We start from the raw sequence: 12,783 nt of genomic DNA on the forward strand, positions 1-12,783 counted from the left end.
ACATGCGAAATGAAAGAAGGAACAAAAGAATGAATTACTACGTTGCGTAGTTGTCAGGATTATTAATTTTCCTTAATGGTACCTAATGCACGAAAAAGAAAGCCTAATCTTGATTCAAATTAGCGGTATTTAGGTTTCACTGAATCTCGTCTAATACGTACGAGCACGAACGCGTAATTACGCGACTAGCAATTATCATCACGCCAAGTGGCAACTATCAGCTTTCGTCAGAACGGCCGTGTATAGTTAGCGGGAAACCGATAAGCACGGCAACAGCTTTCATTAATATAAACATCGATGTTAATCAACGCAAGTAACAAGTTTATTTATTGTTGACCTTTTCCAGTTTCAGAAGCTCTTACGTTAGAAGGAAATTCAGCGAACTGGTCCCGGAGAGCAATTCTAGCGATTGCACCGGGCTATATCTTTGTACCGAGAGAAAAGTTACTTCTTCTTTTATGTAGTACTTAACTTTCCTACGATCTTCGTATCTTTACGTCTCGATTGCGCTTTCGTTTCAACAAATGTGTAAAACGTTTTAGTGGTCCGAGGAAACTCGTTGCAACGGTCTGCGGAAAATTTTGGTACTCAAACTCGAAACAAGAAATCCCGAAACACGTACTTGTTGCGATTACGTGTGGCGATTGTTAATTAAAATGCAAAACGCGGTTTTATTTTGCGTTCGCTGTACTCTAGGCGTGTAGAATGTAGAATTTAATATATATTAAGTTGCCTGGAAAGTTTCTTTCAGAAGAAAATGGATCGTACATAATTCCATAAACTGGTATTATTTCCTTATGAAACGAAAGAAACTTTTGCTACAACCGAATAGTTTCGTTGTTTATATTTTTATTATAAATAATCAAACGAAGCAAGAGATCTAATCGAAACTCACGTGGCCGACTATAATCCAACTATAATGTTACACGCGCTTAATCGAGCTCCAAATTGCCAATCGAATATCCAGCAAAATCACATGATCGTCTCCACTAAACCAAAGTTAACTACCTAGAACTGCACCTGATCTCGAAACTCACGTGGACAGATCAGGTGTAAAAGATAATTGAAGACACGTAGATGAAAAAAAAGACAGACGTGGAAGACATAGAAAACAAATTGGCAATGCACAAGACAATGATCAAACTCATATGAACTTATGGGATAGTTCTATGGGGAAACAGCGGCAAAGAGCCAGCACCACGTCGCTAGATTCGAATCGCCGCAATAAACGGCACTCGGAGGAAGAGTTGTCAATGGCTCGTGGTGACATCAGCAACGAAGATCGAACGGAAAGATGTAGAAATACCAACTGTCCAAGAGAAAATTAAGAGACGCAACGAGACGTAAGAAAGGGATTGCGCAATGTCCTGAGAAACCAACCCCGTGGACGTACAAAGGGCGGATTAAACGAGGGCTGAAGGAGGAAGGAACATCCTGCCGTAGGAATGTCACGAGATGCTGTAAGACGACAACCTGGGGAAAGTCACCGACGTGATAATTTATAACCAGAAGAATTTACCGAACTTGCAAGCAGGGTACGTTCCAAAGGCAGATAACCAAAATAAAGAAAAAGAGAAAGTTGCAAATTTTGTGTAAGTATGATCGCGGAAAAATATGGCAAATAAACGCCAAGGAAAGCTTGGAGAGTATAGCAAAGAAAGTCAAACAGACAGTGTAAGCCAGTATTGCACGTCCAACGAGTAAATAACCAAGTCCACCCCCATAGTTGGTTACAAAGTTCGTTTCTTATTGCTCGTACGCACCAACGGATGGAACCTCCCGTTTCCTCTCGAGATCGACTTTGTTGCCGACGAGAATCACGCCACGACTAGCCATATAATCGCTCTTCCATAGATACATCAGCGTATCTTCGGCCATTTTCAAGCTACGCCTGTCCACCACTGAGTAAACCACCACGAAAACGTCCGGATTGTACGTCGAGCAGAACGTTTCCACCTGGAACAAACAAAAGAAGGAAGTTTCGTTAGTCGTTAGGATATTCTTGCGTCTTACTGGCTGCTACTCCCATAAGGAGAGACAAGCGGATTATCACTTGCAAATGGATAAATATCAGATGTTATTCAAGTGAAGAAGAGACGGTAACTTTACGCTTTCGTATTTTCCCTTTGTGTATGTTTAAAATTACGAAGACTCGACGTAAAGGATATCTAAAGATACGTGACGACGTAAATAGACAACACGTACCGCGATATAGTAAGATACAAGCATAAATAATGCCGAAGTATTTATAAAATTAAGTACTGTTTCATGCGAAACGCGCGTATAGTCGGCAGCGGCGAGATAAAAGGGAAATCCAGGGACGTATAAAAGATTAAACGAAATTTTCTTTCAAGAGAGAAGAAAGTTCAATTTTATCAAGATTCTACTACTACACCCTTCACCTCGTGTTTCTTTTCTTGTTTCTTTTACAACTCGTAGCAAATTAGGTATACGATATAATCCCGCGTGTTTCCATCGAGATAAAGGTAATACCATGTCGAGTAGAAATAAGTCCGCCAATTTTAATAAGCAAGGTAAACCTTTAGCCGCAGAAACCCGAGCGTAGGGACGCTGCGTGATGAATGCGGTCGAAAAAGACAAAAACAAGAAGAAATGGAAGAGAATAGAGACGCAACGAAAAAGGAGCGTACAGAGTATTTGTATATGTATAATTAAATAAATAAAAATGGGTAGAAATTATATATATGTAGATATGTTGAAGCGAGGAAATTATCAGATTTAGCAGAGAGAGATTTAACAGAGAGATCCGACGTTATCGGATCGTCGGATTTATCGAACTTTGTTGTTTCTTAACACTAGAACTACCACACCAGTCAAATTGACTGATTTTACAATTTGATTTTAAAATTCCTACTTCGTGTTATATTTTTCCTCCGCAATCATGTAATGACTTTCGCAACGATGACTAAAAGAATAATATAATGAATTTTATTTTCTCTTTTACGTGATCAAACTGAAAATAATTGCGTGTCGAGGCTACTTATACCAATACCAGTGAAAATGACTGGTACTCGTCAAAGTGTAAAAGGGTTCTGCGATCGGTTATCAGGAAAATTCCGGATCGATCGCTAAATCGCTAGATGCTAACAGTAGAAGTACCACAGCACTCAAAAATGACTGGTTCTACAATTTTATGAACGTGTCAACCCTCCTTTAGGTCGATCATGGTTGCAGATGGATTAATAATACCAACAATGTACTAGATGACATGGAATTCTTTCTGTAAGAAAGTAATGAATAAATAAATATACAAATATTCTATTATTACGTATTTTTTAAAGATCAGTCATTTTGACTTGTTTTGGTACAAGTAGCTTCCTGTTAATTACCGGTAGTTCTAGTGTTAATTTCTGTTATCCGAGTTCAGGTGCCTTACACGCTTGCACGAATAAATGTTTTTGCCTTACGAGGGAAGGAGACCACTTGGTTCACTTCCTGAAATGTTATATGAAAATTAATTCCGATTATACGAATGAATAAACAGCGAAGAAATGGGTAGAATTAGTGGACCGTGTTGGATAAAAGGGGTTCTATCGTAATTACGTAATTAAGCTTACCGACATCTCCGCCGTGGGGTGATCTATGATTTCTAATTCTGTTTCTTGGCCATTGAGCATCACGGAAACACTTTTCTGTCCGTATTCCTCGTCTGAAACAAATCAAACCGACAGTTGAAAATTACTCATTGCCATATCGTTTCACCTACGCGTATCGCATAATTTGCATAATATTTTTGGTATTATATTTGGTTAAATATATCAACGTAGAAACGTATCTGGAAATATTTAATGATTAACTAAATATAAAAATACGCGTAATACGTTAACCAGTTGCGACCTGTTTGAAAACGTCGAATTGAAAGGTTGTAAGCGACGACGAGTATACTCGTCGAGCACAGAGTACGCGTGGCTGTTATAACATAGAATTAAGTTGTAACGAAATGATCGTTTCGATATTTTACTAGGTCTTGCCATAAGTCAAAGTATTGTCGTTTCTTCGTGACGACTATACTCGTCAAAAACAGCTAACCGATTAAATCGATGAAAATGAACTGTCCACGATTATCGGAATCTGCGATCTTCATCTTGCAATATAATTTTTACGGAAATAAAATTTGTAATTTAACAACTGGTCGTTGCGTATATAACAACGGACAGCAGGAAGAACCGAAAACGGAAAATGTTTTCATCTGCACAGTTATTGATTCTACAATTTTGGAATTTCCTTTGTCCGTAGGTTTTGCATCGCTTTGTTCAATAATAACCAGACGCCGAGCTGGCTTTAATTAAAAATATTTCTGTCAAGCCGTTCGTTCATTTTTTCAACGGCAACTCTAAATATTCCACGGTATTGAACATGTTAATTACGCGAACAGGTGAACGGTTCAAGGGCAGCCGACGCGTTTACAAAAGTAACGCTTCCGGATTCGAAGTTAATTAAAATCGCGTAACAAACTGTGCAGTTGCTCGCGCGATTCTTTTCTGCGAAACTCGATTAAGCGTAACATTTGACACTTTAAACCTTCAAAGCGCGAATTTAGCGAAATCCCTTATTAAAATATGACATTCGATTAATATGATATTCCTATATTTCTTTCATTGCATGTAAACAAAGAAAAGAGAGAGAGAAAAAAAGGAAAAGATTTTATTATTTTTCAACAGACGAAATAGTCTCAAATACGCAATTTCAAAAAAATCGTTTCAAAACAAATAGCTAATTCTTCTCTGTTCCATAAAGCGAAAATAAATACACGGAAAATTATGACCTTCCTCCTTTTTTTTCTCTTCTTCTTTCATTTTAGAATTAATCAGACGGTTCATCTTATGGTGAAAAACGCGACAATATTTTTTATTCTGAAAACAGGGCAAACAACAGAGCGAAAAATTATCTAAATAATATTTGATTCCAGAATGTTTAGAAATTGAAATTTTGCAGCAAGAAATGCACCGTCTAACGTTAAACGTCATAAGTAAAATCATAATAAGCTTAAAATATCGCATTAAGATTACGTTTATTTATTTATTTATTTATTCGTTTCACGGAAAAGAAATTCCCATTAGAATACAAACAGGAAGCAAATAATACGTAGAGAACACGTATGCGAAAAGAGAAGAAAATAGGGGAACGAGAGGCTGAAACAGAAGAAACTTGCCATTTACAAGACCTTGTACATTTGCATTTTAATAGAACGAATAGGACGTTAATTGTTGAGCTTCGTTCTTTTCAAATTACCGTTCGATCTTCGATTAAACTAACATAAAATACTAAATATCAGACATCAAATAGCTGCGTAATTATTCCTTCGTTTATTATCAGTATTTTTGCATTTGTTCCGTGAAAGTAGCGTTTCCTGCTTGATAACGAATTCATTCACGTTTTTGCAAACCGGGTCAGCAAATGCTGCGACGCAATGAAAAGTGGGTTATACCTAACAAAGCGATTTGGTCGCTGTTGACAAAGGGCGCAAAACATTTTGCAAATTCCAGGTCTTTCCGATATTTTCTCCTTTTCCGTTCCTTTGTTTCCAATTTCGATATCGCTTTAAATGGAACACAAACATTTTTGTAATCAAAGCGTCGCAGAGTCACGCTCGTCCGCAAATCTTTTGCCTTAACACGCGTCTTTCCTTTCCTTACGATTTTATGATTTTACCTTTAGCGATACACGTCGTTGGAAAACGTCGACTCAGATTTTACATGAAGTTTCTAACGTTTCTAACCGCATCTAATTTACATGGAACTTTTGCCGAGGTTTTTCCGGAATGTATATCCATTGGAAGCACAGTCGAACTAAAAACTGTTTTTATTTACGTTCCTTTTATTCTCGTTTGAAACAGCTATTCGCACACGCTATACAATCTTCCGGTATTTGGTTGTCCTAAAAAAGGGGGTCCTCGATATTTTTGAGACACAATCCAGAGGAAAATACTCGATTCATTTCACAGGAAACCAGGATGTAATTTCTTTCAAATAATCTTCACGTTGTAAATATTAATCCCACTATAGACAGCGAATGTTCATTTATATTCATATTTCTATCAACTAAACTAAAAATTAAATAACCAAAAAAAAAAAAATATATGAAACCCAAGCAGGAATTTGTTTCACTTATTAAACGTTACAATACCATACTCTAGATAATATTTTGTATATTTTTACACGCTAAATACGTTCCGTGTATTTTTGCACCTCCAAAAGAGGATCTTCTCAAAATGGTTATTTTCTGGATCTGCTAGCGAACGTTCTTGCAGGCCACTTAAGAAGAGAAAGAAAAAATGTCATTATTATTTACCCCAAATACGATGGGAAAGATACTTGAACTTGAAAAAGAAAAACGAGAGATACCTTACATTTAATCCTAATTTTCCTCAAATTTTCATCCAACAACAAAATAAGTATTCGTCTATATCGACGTAATAATCCTTCGGAGATTCTGTTGATAAATCAATCGGAGTTTAAAATCGAGCAAATCCCAAGTATCATCGGGTTTCTGGTGGCCGAGAACAATAGCCAACAGTACGCTCGCTCAACCTGTATCCGTATACGTATGCGTCGAGTGTCACGAACGAATTGCACTCGGTGCAGAAATAGAATTAGCGTAAAACACTTTCGTTTGAAGTAACTACGGAGCTCGACGGACATCGGAATAACCAGAGATGTTATTAGCTCGAATACGTAAACAGATAGATAGGACTTTGCTGCATTGCGGCCGACAGCTTCGACGTGTTCGGAATGGGCACTTTGAATGGCAAATCGCATCAGCGTCCGATTTCATCGACTACGAAAAATATCGGATCGAGATACGACCTATCGACGACCGACTTCCACCGAAATAAAATTCCATTGCAGCGGCTCCGCAGTTAATTAAAAATATTTTATTCGCGCGTTGCAAGCCAAAGTCGGCGGAAAGTCGATGAACTTGCGGTTGATCGCTGTTCATCGTGGGATTTCCTCGATGCTAAACTTCCACCGATTTGCCGGCTGAATTTCCAGAGTCATTTCGTAGATGGATGGGTACCTGAAGAAGACGAAGATAAAGTTTCACCACTGCCATTTCTTTTTTATCTTCGCGCTCATCCGTTTCAACTTTCCCATCGCATCACCGCGTAGGTGCAAGAAGTGGCCATTTTTTGACACCCTCTTCTGCGGTAAATGAAATTTTCCCCCAGTCTATTTTACAAATAAAAACGTCGATATTTCCGCAACTATGGAAAACAAGGGAACACGCGACGTATACTCACCCAGGGAAGTGTCATAGGCGCAAATATAGTCGCTGGTGGTGAACTGGGCGGTGAGGGCGGTTTTCCCAACCCCGGATGCACCCAGCATGCCGACTTTATAAGTGGCCACTCGTTCGTTGCTCGTGTCTTCCTCTGCTTCCATGCCTGAAAGCTGTGACGCCGAGCTGAAACATCACACAGATAGAAAGCGTGCGGTGAATATGTGGCTGACTGTGAAACTCGTATCGATCGACGACATCGGAAAAACAGAGTTCATCGTCTTACTCGTCTGCCTCGTCGTCGGTCTTTTTACGTTCAGCGTCGTCGCATGCTCGTCCGGGGAATAGAAGGAAGTTCACCGAACAGGAAGCACGGATTTTGGTTACGTTGGCAGATTATTATTTGTTTGGTGCGAGTCTTCAAGGATTTTAAGATTTGTTGCGAAAATTTTGGAAACAAGCAGAGACTGTACGATACAGTGTTCTACCGTCACTGTCGAGATAGTTTCGTGCGATCGATTTCGCTTGCGTTCTATTTTCGAATTTTCCAGTATTCGTACAGCATATGATACACGGTGTACCTTGTGTTCTATGGAAAAATAATCCGAAGATTCGACGCGTTGTCAGCCCACGTCGACGACGCGATCTTTTTGCGTTAAATCGACCAATTCAATCGCGGTACACGTGATTCTGAAGAGGAACGTCGAGCAAAGAATTCAGTGGAACGAGAATACGCTTAATCAGACGGTGCGCTTCGAACAAATCGCCTTTCACTCGCTACGATCTTTTACGAAGAATCTCACGTCCGACGATTTTAATAGATTTTCCAAGCTGTTAAAGGAAAGAAGAAAGAACTCGCCGAAGAATTACGCGCTTAATTACATAAGTAAACGAATATAAACGTACACATGTGCAGTGGTAACGAGGTATAAAAGCAAAAGCTAGTAGCCTCAGGTCGCTTTATCGCAGTCTGTTCTATTTCCGCAGGTATTATCATTCTACCGTTTTATCTTTCATTTTTATGAAACCGAAACGACCTTCGTGAATATAACATGACGTCAGTTTAAGTCTCCGCGATACACCAACAACGCATCGCACTTCTTCTCTTCTCTCCTGATTTTTCATATGTACGTTACAAATTACATCTTTCTTCGGATCTTTGTGAAATTGGTGAACAAAATCGCGTTCGAAACAGTCTCGCGAGTTATCTTCGTTCGATAAGGTTTCGACATTCCGTAAATCGATCGTTTTTCGTTATTTCTGAAAACTCGAGAATATTTTTAACCCATTAACGATATTAGACACACGCTTTCGTGAATATCCCGAAAATAATTATTTGCCAAGCGGAGATGCACGCCGCAGGAACAAAAAAAAAAAAAAAAGAAAAAGAAGAGATTTGAAATAATTAAAGCGACGCAGCGTATATTTACAGGCACGAGATATACGGGTTTTAGAGGCAAAATCGTTTAAACGTTCGAAACATTTGCGTTTGAATGGAAATTTGTCGAAATTTGGTCGAGTCTGCGTTCTTTTTTATTCGACCCAACATCAACGGCAGATTCGCCGTAATTTTCCGGTTTCGAGAGAACGCATTGCCAACAGGAAGCGCGCCTCGCGCGGCAAAGGGAAAAAGCCAGCCCTATTTCTGACAAATACGAGGTTTTCCTGTCAGCTTGCACAATTCCCGGCGTGTCTTCCTTCGATTTTCTGTCACTCGCCCCATACCTCTCCCATCCTCATTTCCTGCACATTCTTCTATTTCTTTTTAGAAGCTAATACCCGCTGCAACGACGCCGCCATTTCCCACTGTTCTGCCGATTCGCTATCTTCTAATCGTATTAGAAGCAGTTTACTCGTGTCGCGTACGTAAGCGGAACGCGAGTGGTTCGAATAATTTTTCGAATATCACGTTCCAGGAAGAACATATTTTACAGAGAAATTGCAGGCTACGTACCACGGAAGGGGAAACGCGAAACTAAATTTGTTTGCACTTTTTTTTTGTAACAACTTGTTTGTTTCTGAAGTATCAGCGAAATATGAAAGTTGAAAACTGCCTGAAAATATACAGGGCGCGGTTCAACGTGCACGCGGCTATGGGCCGATCCTTTGCGAACAAACAAGAAGAAAACGTCGAGTAAAATTCTTTCGTCCGAGGCATAAAAAAGGTATTCGGACGCGGCTAATTGCCGACTAACTGGACGAAAATAAGTTACCAGTATATTGCTAGTATATTGTTCTACGCGTGGAAAACAAAATTTGTTGTCCCTAAGACGCCCTGTTTCCGAGAAAAGAATGAATTTGGAAATTTTGCGCGCTCGTGTTTTCTTGAAAACCAAGCGTTAAACGAAAGAATCGTATTCCACGCTTCTCGCACGTACCACAACCTTCCTCTAATCGTTTAGTCGCGCCTGCTCGGCAGCTGCGTCGAATATCGGATTGGCAACTAAGTGATTGCGGATTTTCTCATTAGCTGGTACTGACAAAACCCGCAATCACTTAGTTGCCAAGCCAACATATCGAACGAATTATCCAAAGTCAATTTTCGCGAAAGCCGAAGACGAAAATATTCCGTTCCATGTACTTTATTCTTAGTTTCTCATCAGGGATCGCCTCACGTTGCATCCTGTCCCATCGGCAACGCGTACACCCGTTTACACCTCGTTGCGTTCGAGCGGTGGTCGACCGGCGTTGCTCATAATTCTCGGCATTTTTTCTCGCGGAAGAGCACTCGCCGAGATTGCGTCTTGTTTCATCGGCCGTGCGACCGTCTCGCGGCACGGGATAACCTTTTGGGACTCGACGAACAGGCAGACACCAGCGCGCCGGAATTACACGAGACGAACGCGAGAGACAGAGGAGCGCGAGAGGCAGAGGAGCGCGAGGAAGGGCCTTTAATTCGTTCAAGTAGAGCCGTAACCGCGGACAATCTTTCGGCTTTCGCTCGTCCCACTGACACCGCGCGTCGGCTGTAATTGCTCGACGGTAATTACGCGGTTGTTAATTGCTCGACGAGAGGAAGACGAGTGGCAGACGTGGAGGATCGAGGCCGAAATATCTCGCGACTGCAACGCTGGCGCTGGAAAGTTCAGTTAGTCCATTCTTACGAATCGACCCTGGCGAAATGAAAAGCTGTTCGTAGCACTTTCGGACGCGCGCGATTTGCCCTCATTGTATGCAAATGGTAGAATTAAAGGAGAAATTACCTCGGTGCTTGTAACGATATTACCGAAGTTTTGGAGAAAATGTGCTAATTAGACAGGCAAGTGGTGCCCGTTTCGACGGTCTTGAAATATCTTATTAACATTTATCTTCCGAACAACTTGTATTCGCTGACTGTCGAATCGCAAAACTGCGATACAATTTATCTTACATTTTATATTTGTATTTTTATGTAGCTCAACCTGTCGATGTAACTTGTCGATGAAAGAGATAGCCGTTCTTAACGTTGTTCAAACGAGGAAAAAAAGGAGAAGAAAGAGGATGAGTGGGTTATGGGTTGGGCTAGAGCAGTGAGTAGCAACGTGAAATAATTTACAATGAATCTACCCATGTGCGAGATGTTTGCGCCGTGTCTTATCTGTTTGTTCGTCGCGTACGTAGCGTGTACTAATAGTCAGAGTCATCAGATACGTATACACGTTCGTCGCACGTAATCTGACGATAACCACGCACGGGTTTACGTTGTCAGCTACGGATAGAAACACGTTTGACAACAATACACGATGATACATGTGTAAATAACAATAATTGGTACTAATGGAATTTACGATACGCTTAAAAGATCGCGTGAAATAAAAATTGGGTCGCGTTAGCGTCGAAGGTGGTCAACGCGGACGGGTTAAAATTTGAGTGACTTTAGTTGGTTTCTGGCTAGTTGGATTCGGGTAATAAAAATCCGGTTACCCACGTGTATGCCAGAATGGATTGTAAATGAAAACTGAATTTAATTAAAGGTTTTTGCGAATATCTAGGAAAGGAAGATTGCGCGGTGGTCACGCGTACAGGAAAATGTTTGTTCTCAGAAGATCGATCTAGGCGATATATTCGAAGCTGGTTGAAATCGGTCAGGCGTACTGTATTCCGTACAACTATCGAAAATATTGTGCGGTCGAGAGAAAATATCGAAGCGAGAGGAAAGTCAGCTGCGCTTTAAGGATTACGTATTTTCTTAAGAAATGGCGCATACCCAGGACTTATCAATCGACTTTCTTGCGAAAGTTTTATAACAACGATGGTTCCCCAATGGCAATCGACGTATCGTAAGCCCGATATGTGTGTAATAGTAGGAGGGGACAAGGACTTGGAATTTATGAGTTAGCTTTCTTGAACAAAGAACCGCGTACGATACAGAGAACAGCATTTCCGTGGACGTTCTGTAAGAGGAAATCTGCCCTGATTTTTTATTGCGTCTTTTATGCCTTTACCTACGCTGGTCGCTATTATTCAAGGGCATCTTCGAGGAAAGATAAATCCGAGGAAGCAGTACACGATATAGCGTGTCGTTTAACTTGAGATAGTATGCACATTAGGGCAGGATATTATGCTATTTTGGACATGATGTATGTTATCGTATTAGCAGGTTTTCACGTAGATCGACCTACTTGCTGTTGCTGCTATTCGTGACAAATGGTACTTCGTGTCGTAATATCGATAAGTAGATATAATAGTTTCAAGGGGATGGTAGTTTTTAGCGTAAACGCGGCTGCATACATACACATGCGTGACGGATGATCCACGTACAGTACAAATCGTAGTTCAAGATTCATCTACAAGTCAAATTCATCTGACGTATAACATGGTCTGTGCTATGCCACGTGTAAATGTCTAGCGTGTAAATCTGACAGATTGGCGGAGGAATAATATTGAAACGGGACAAGAGCAGGGGAAGACTAAGTACTTTTGACAGACTTGATACAATTATAAAAATAAGCTCGTGTATTTGTCGGCATATGCTGATAGATATCCCGTGTATTAATGAAAAATGTTACGTGTATATTTATACTCTGCGTATAATTGCGTATTCTACAAAAATATTTTGAAATTTCATTAGTCGGCTGTCGCGATTATATCGATAAAACTTGAAACTAATGTGAAATTCTATATAGATATCTTCTATATCTTGTATTTCGTATGTGTGTATTTTTTCAGATTGGTTTTAAGTTTTGCCAATATAATCGTGACAGCCAACCAATGAAATTAAAATATATTTTTACGTAATACGCAATTAGGCGTAATAGAATACACATAAAGTTTTTCCCTGATCAGCGTTCAAAGAATATTCGCACAACATTTTTTCATGATGTGTGTTCAAAGAATATACACATGACGCTTTTCTACGACAGGTGTTCAAGGAATATATATACATAACATTTTCCCATAGTAAATGTTCAAAGAATACACACGTAACATTTTTCCATGATACGTGTTCAAAGGATATACACATGACGCTTTTCCATGACAAGTGTTCAAAGAATACACACATAATATTTTCCCATAGTAAATGTTCGAAGAATACACACGTGACATTTTTCCATGATACGTGTT

The 12,783-nt window shown here is 39.9% G+C and overlaps 1 protein-coding gene across 2 annotated transcripts in view; it reads right to left on the bottom strand.

Annotated features, from left to right (window-relative positions):
• The window catches only part of LOC117209603 (GTP-binding protein RAD-like), a 76,543-nt gene that overhangs the window by 2,352 nt on the left and 61,408 nt on the right, over nt 1-12,783 (bottom strand). For both annotated transcript variants that reach the window (XM_033451804.1, XM_033451805.1), the window contains 3 exons: nt 7,262-7,425; nt 3,579-3,670; nt 1,764-1,956 (listed from right to left, as the gene is read on the bottom strand). In XM_033451804.1, coding sequence (XP_033307695.1) covers nt 1,764-1,956; nt 3,579-3,670; nt 7,262-7,425 — 449 coding nt within the window. The remainder of the gene's footprint in view (nt 1-1,763; nt 1,957-3,578; nt 3,671-7,261; nt 7,426-12,783) is intronic.

The sequence above is a fragment of the Bombus bifarius genome, unplaced genomic scaffold (genome assembly GCF_011952205.1).
Source record: "Bombus bifarius isolate JDL3187 unplaced genomic scaffold, Bbif_JDL3187 scf7180000008178, whole genome shotgun sequence".
NCBI lineage: Eukaryota > Metazoa > Arthropoda > Insecta > Hymenoptera > Apidae > Bombus > Bombus bifarius.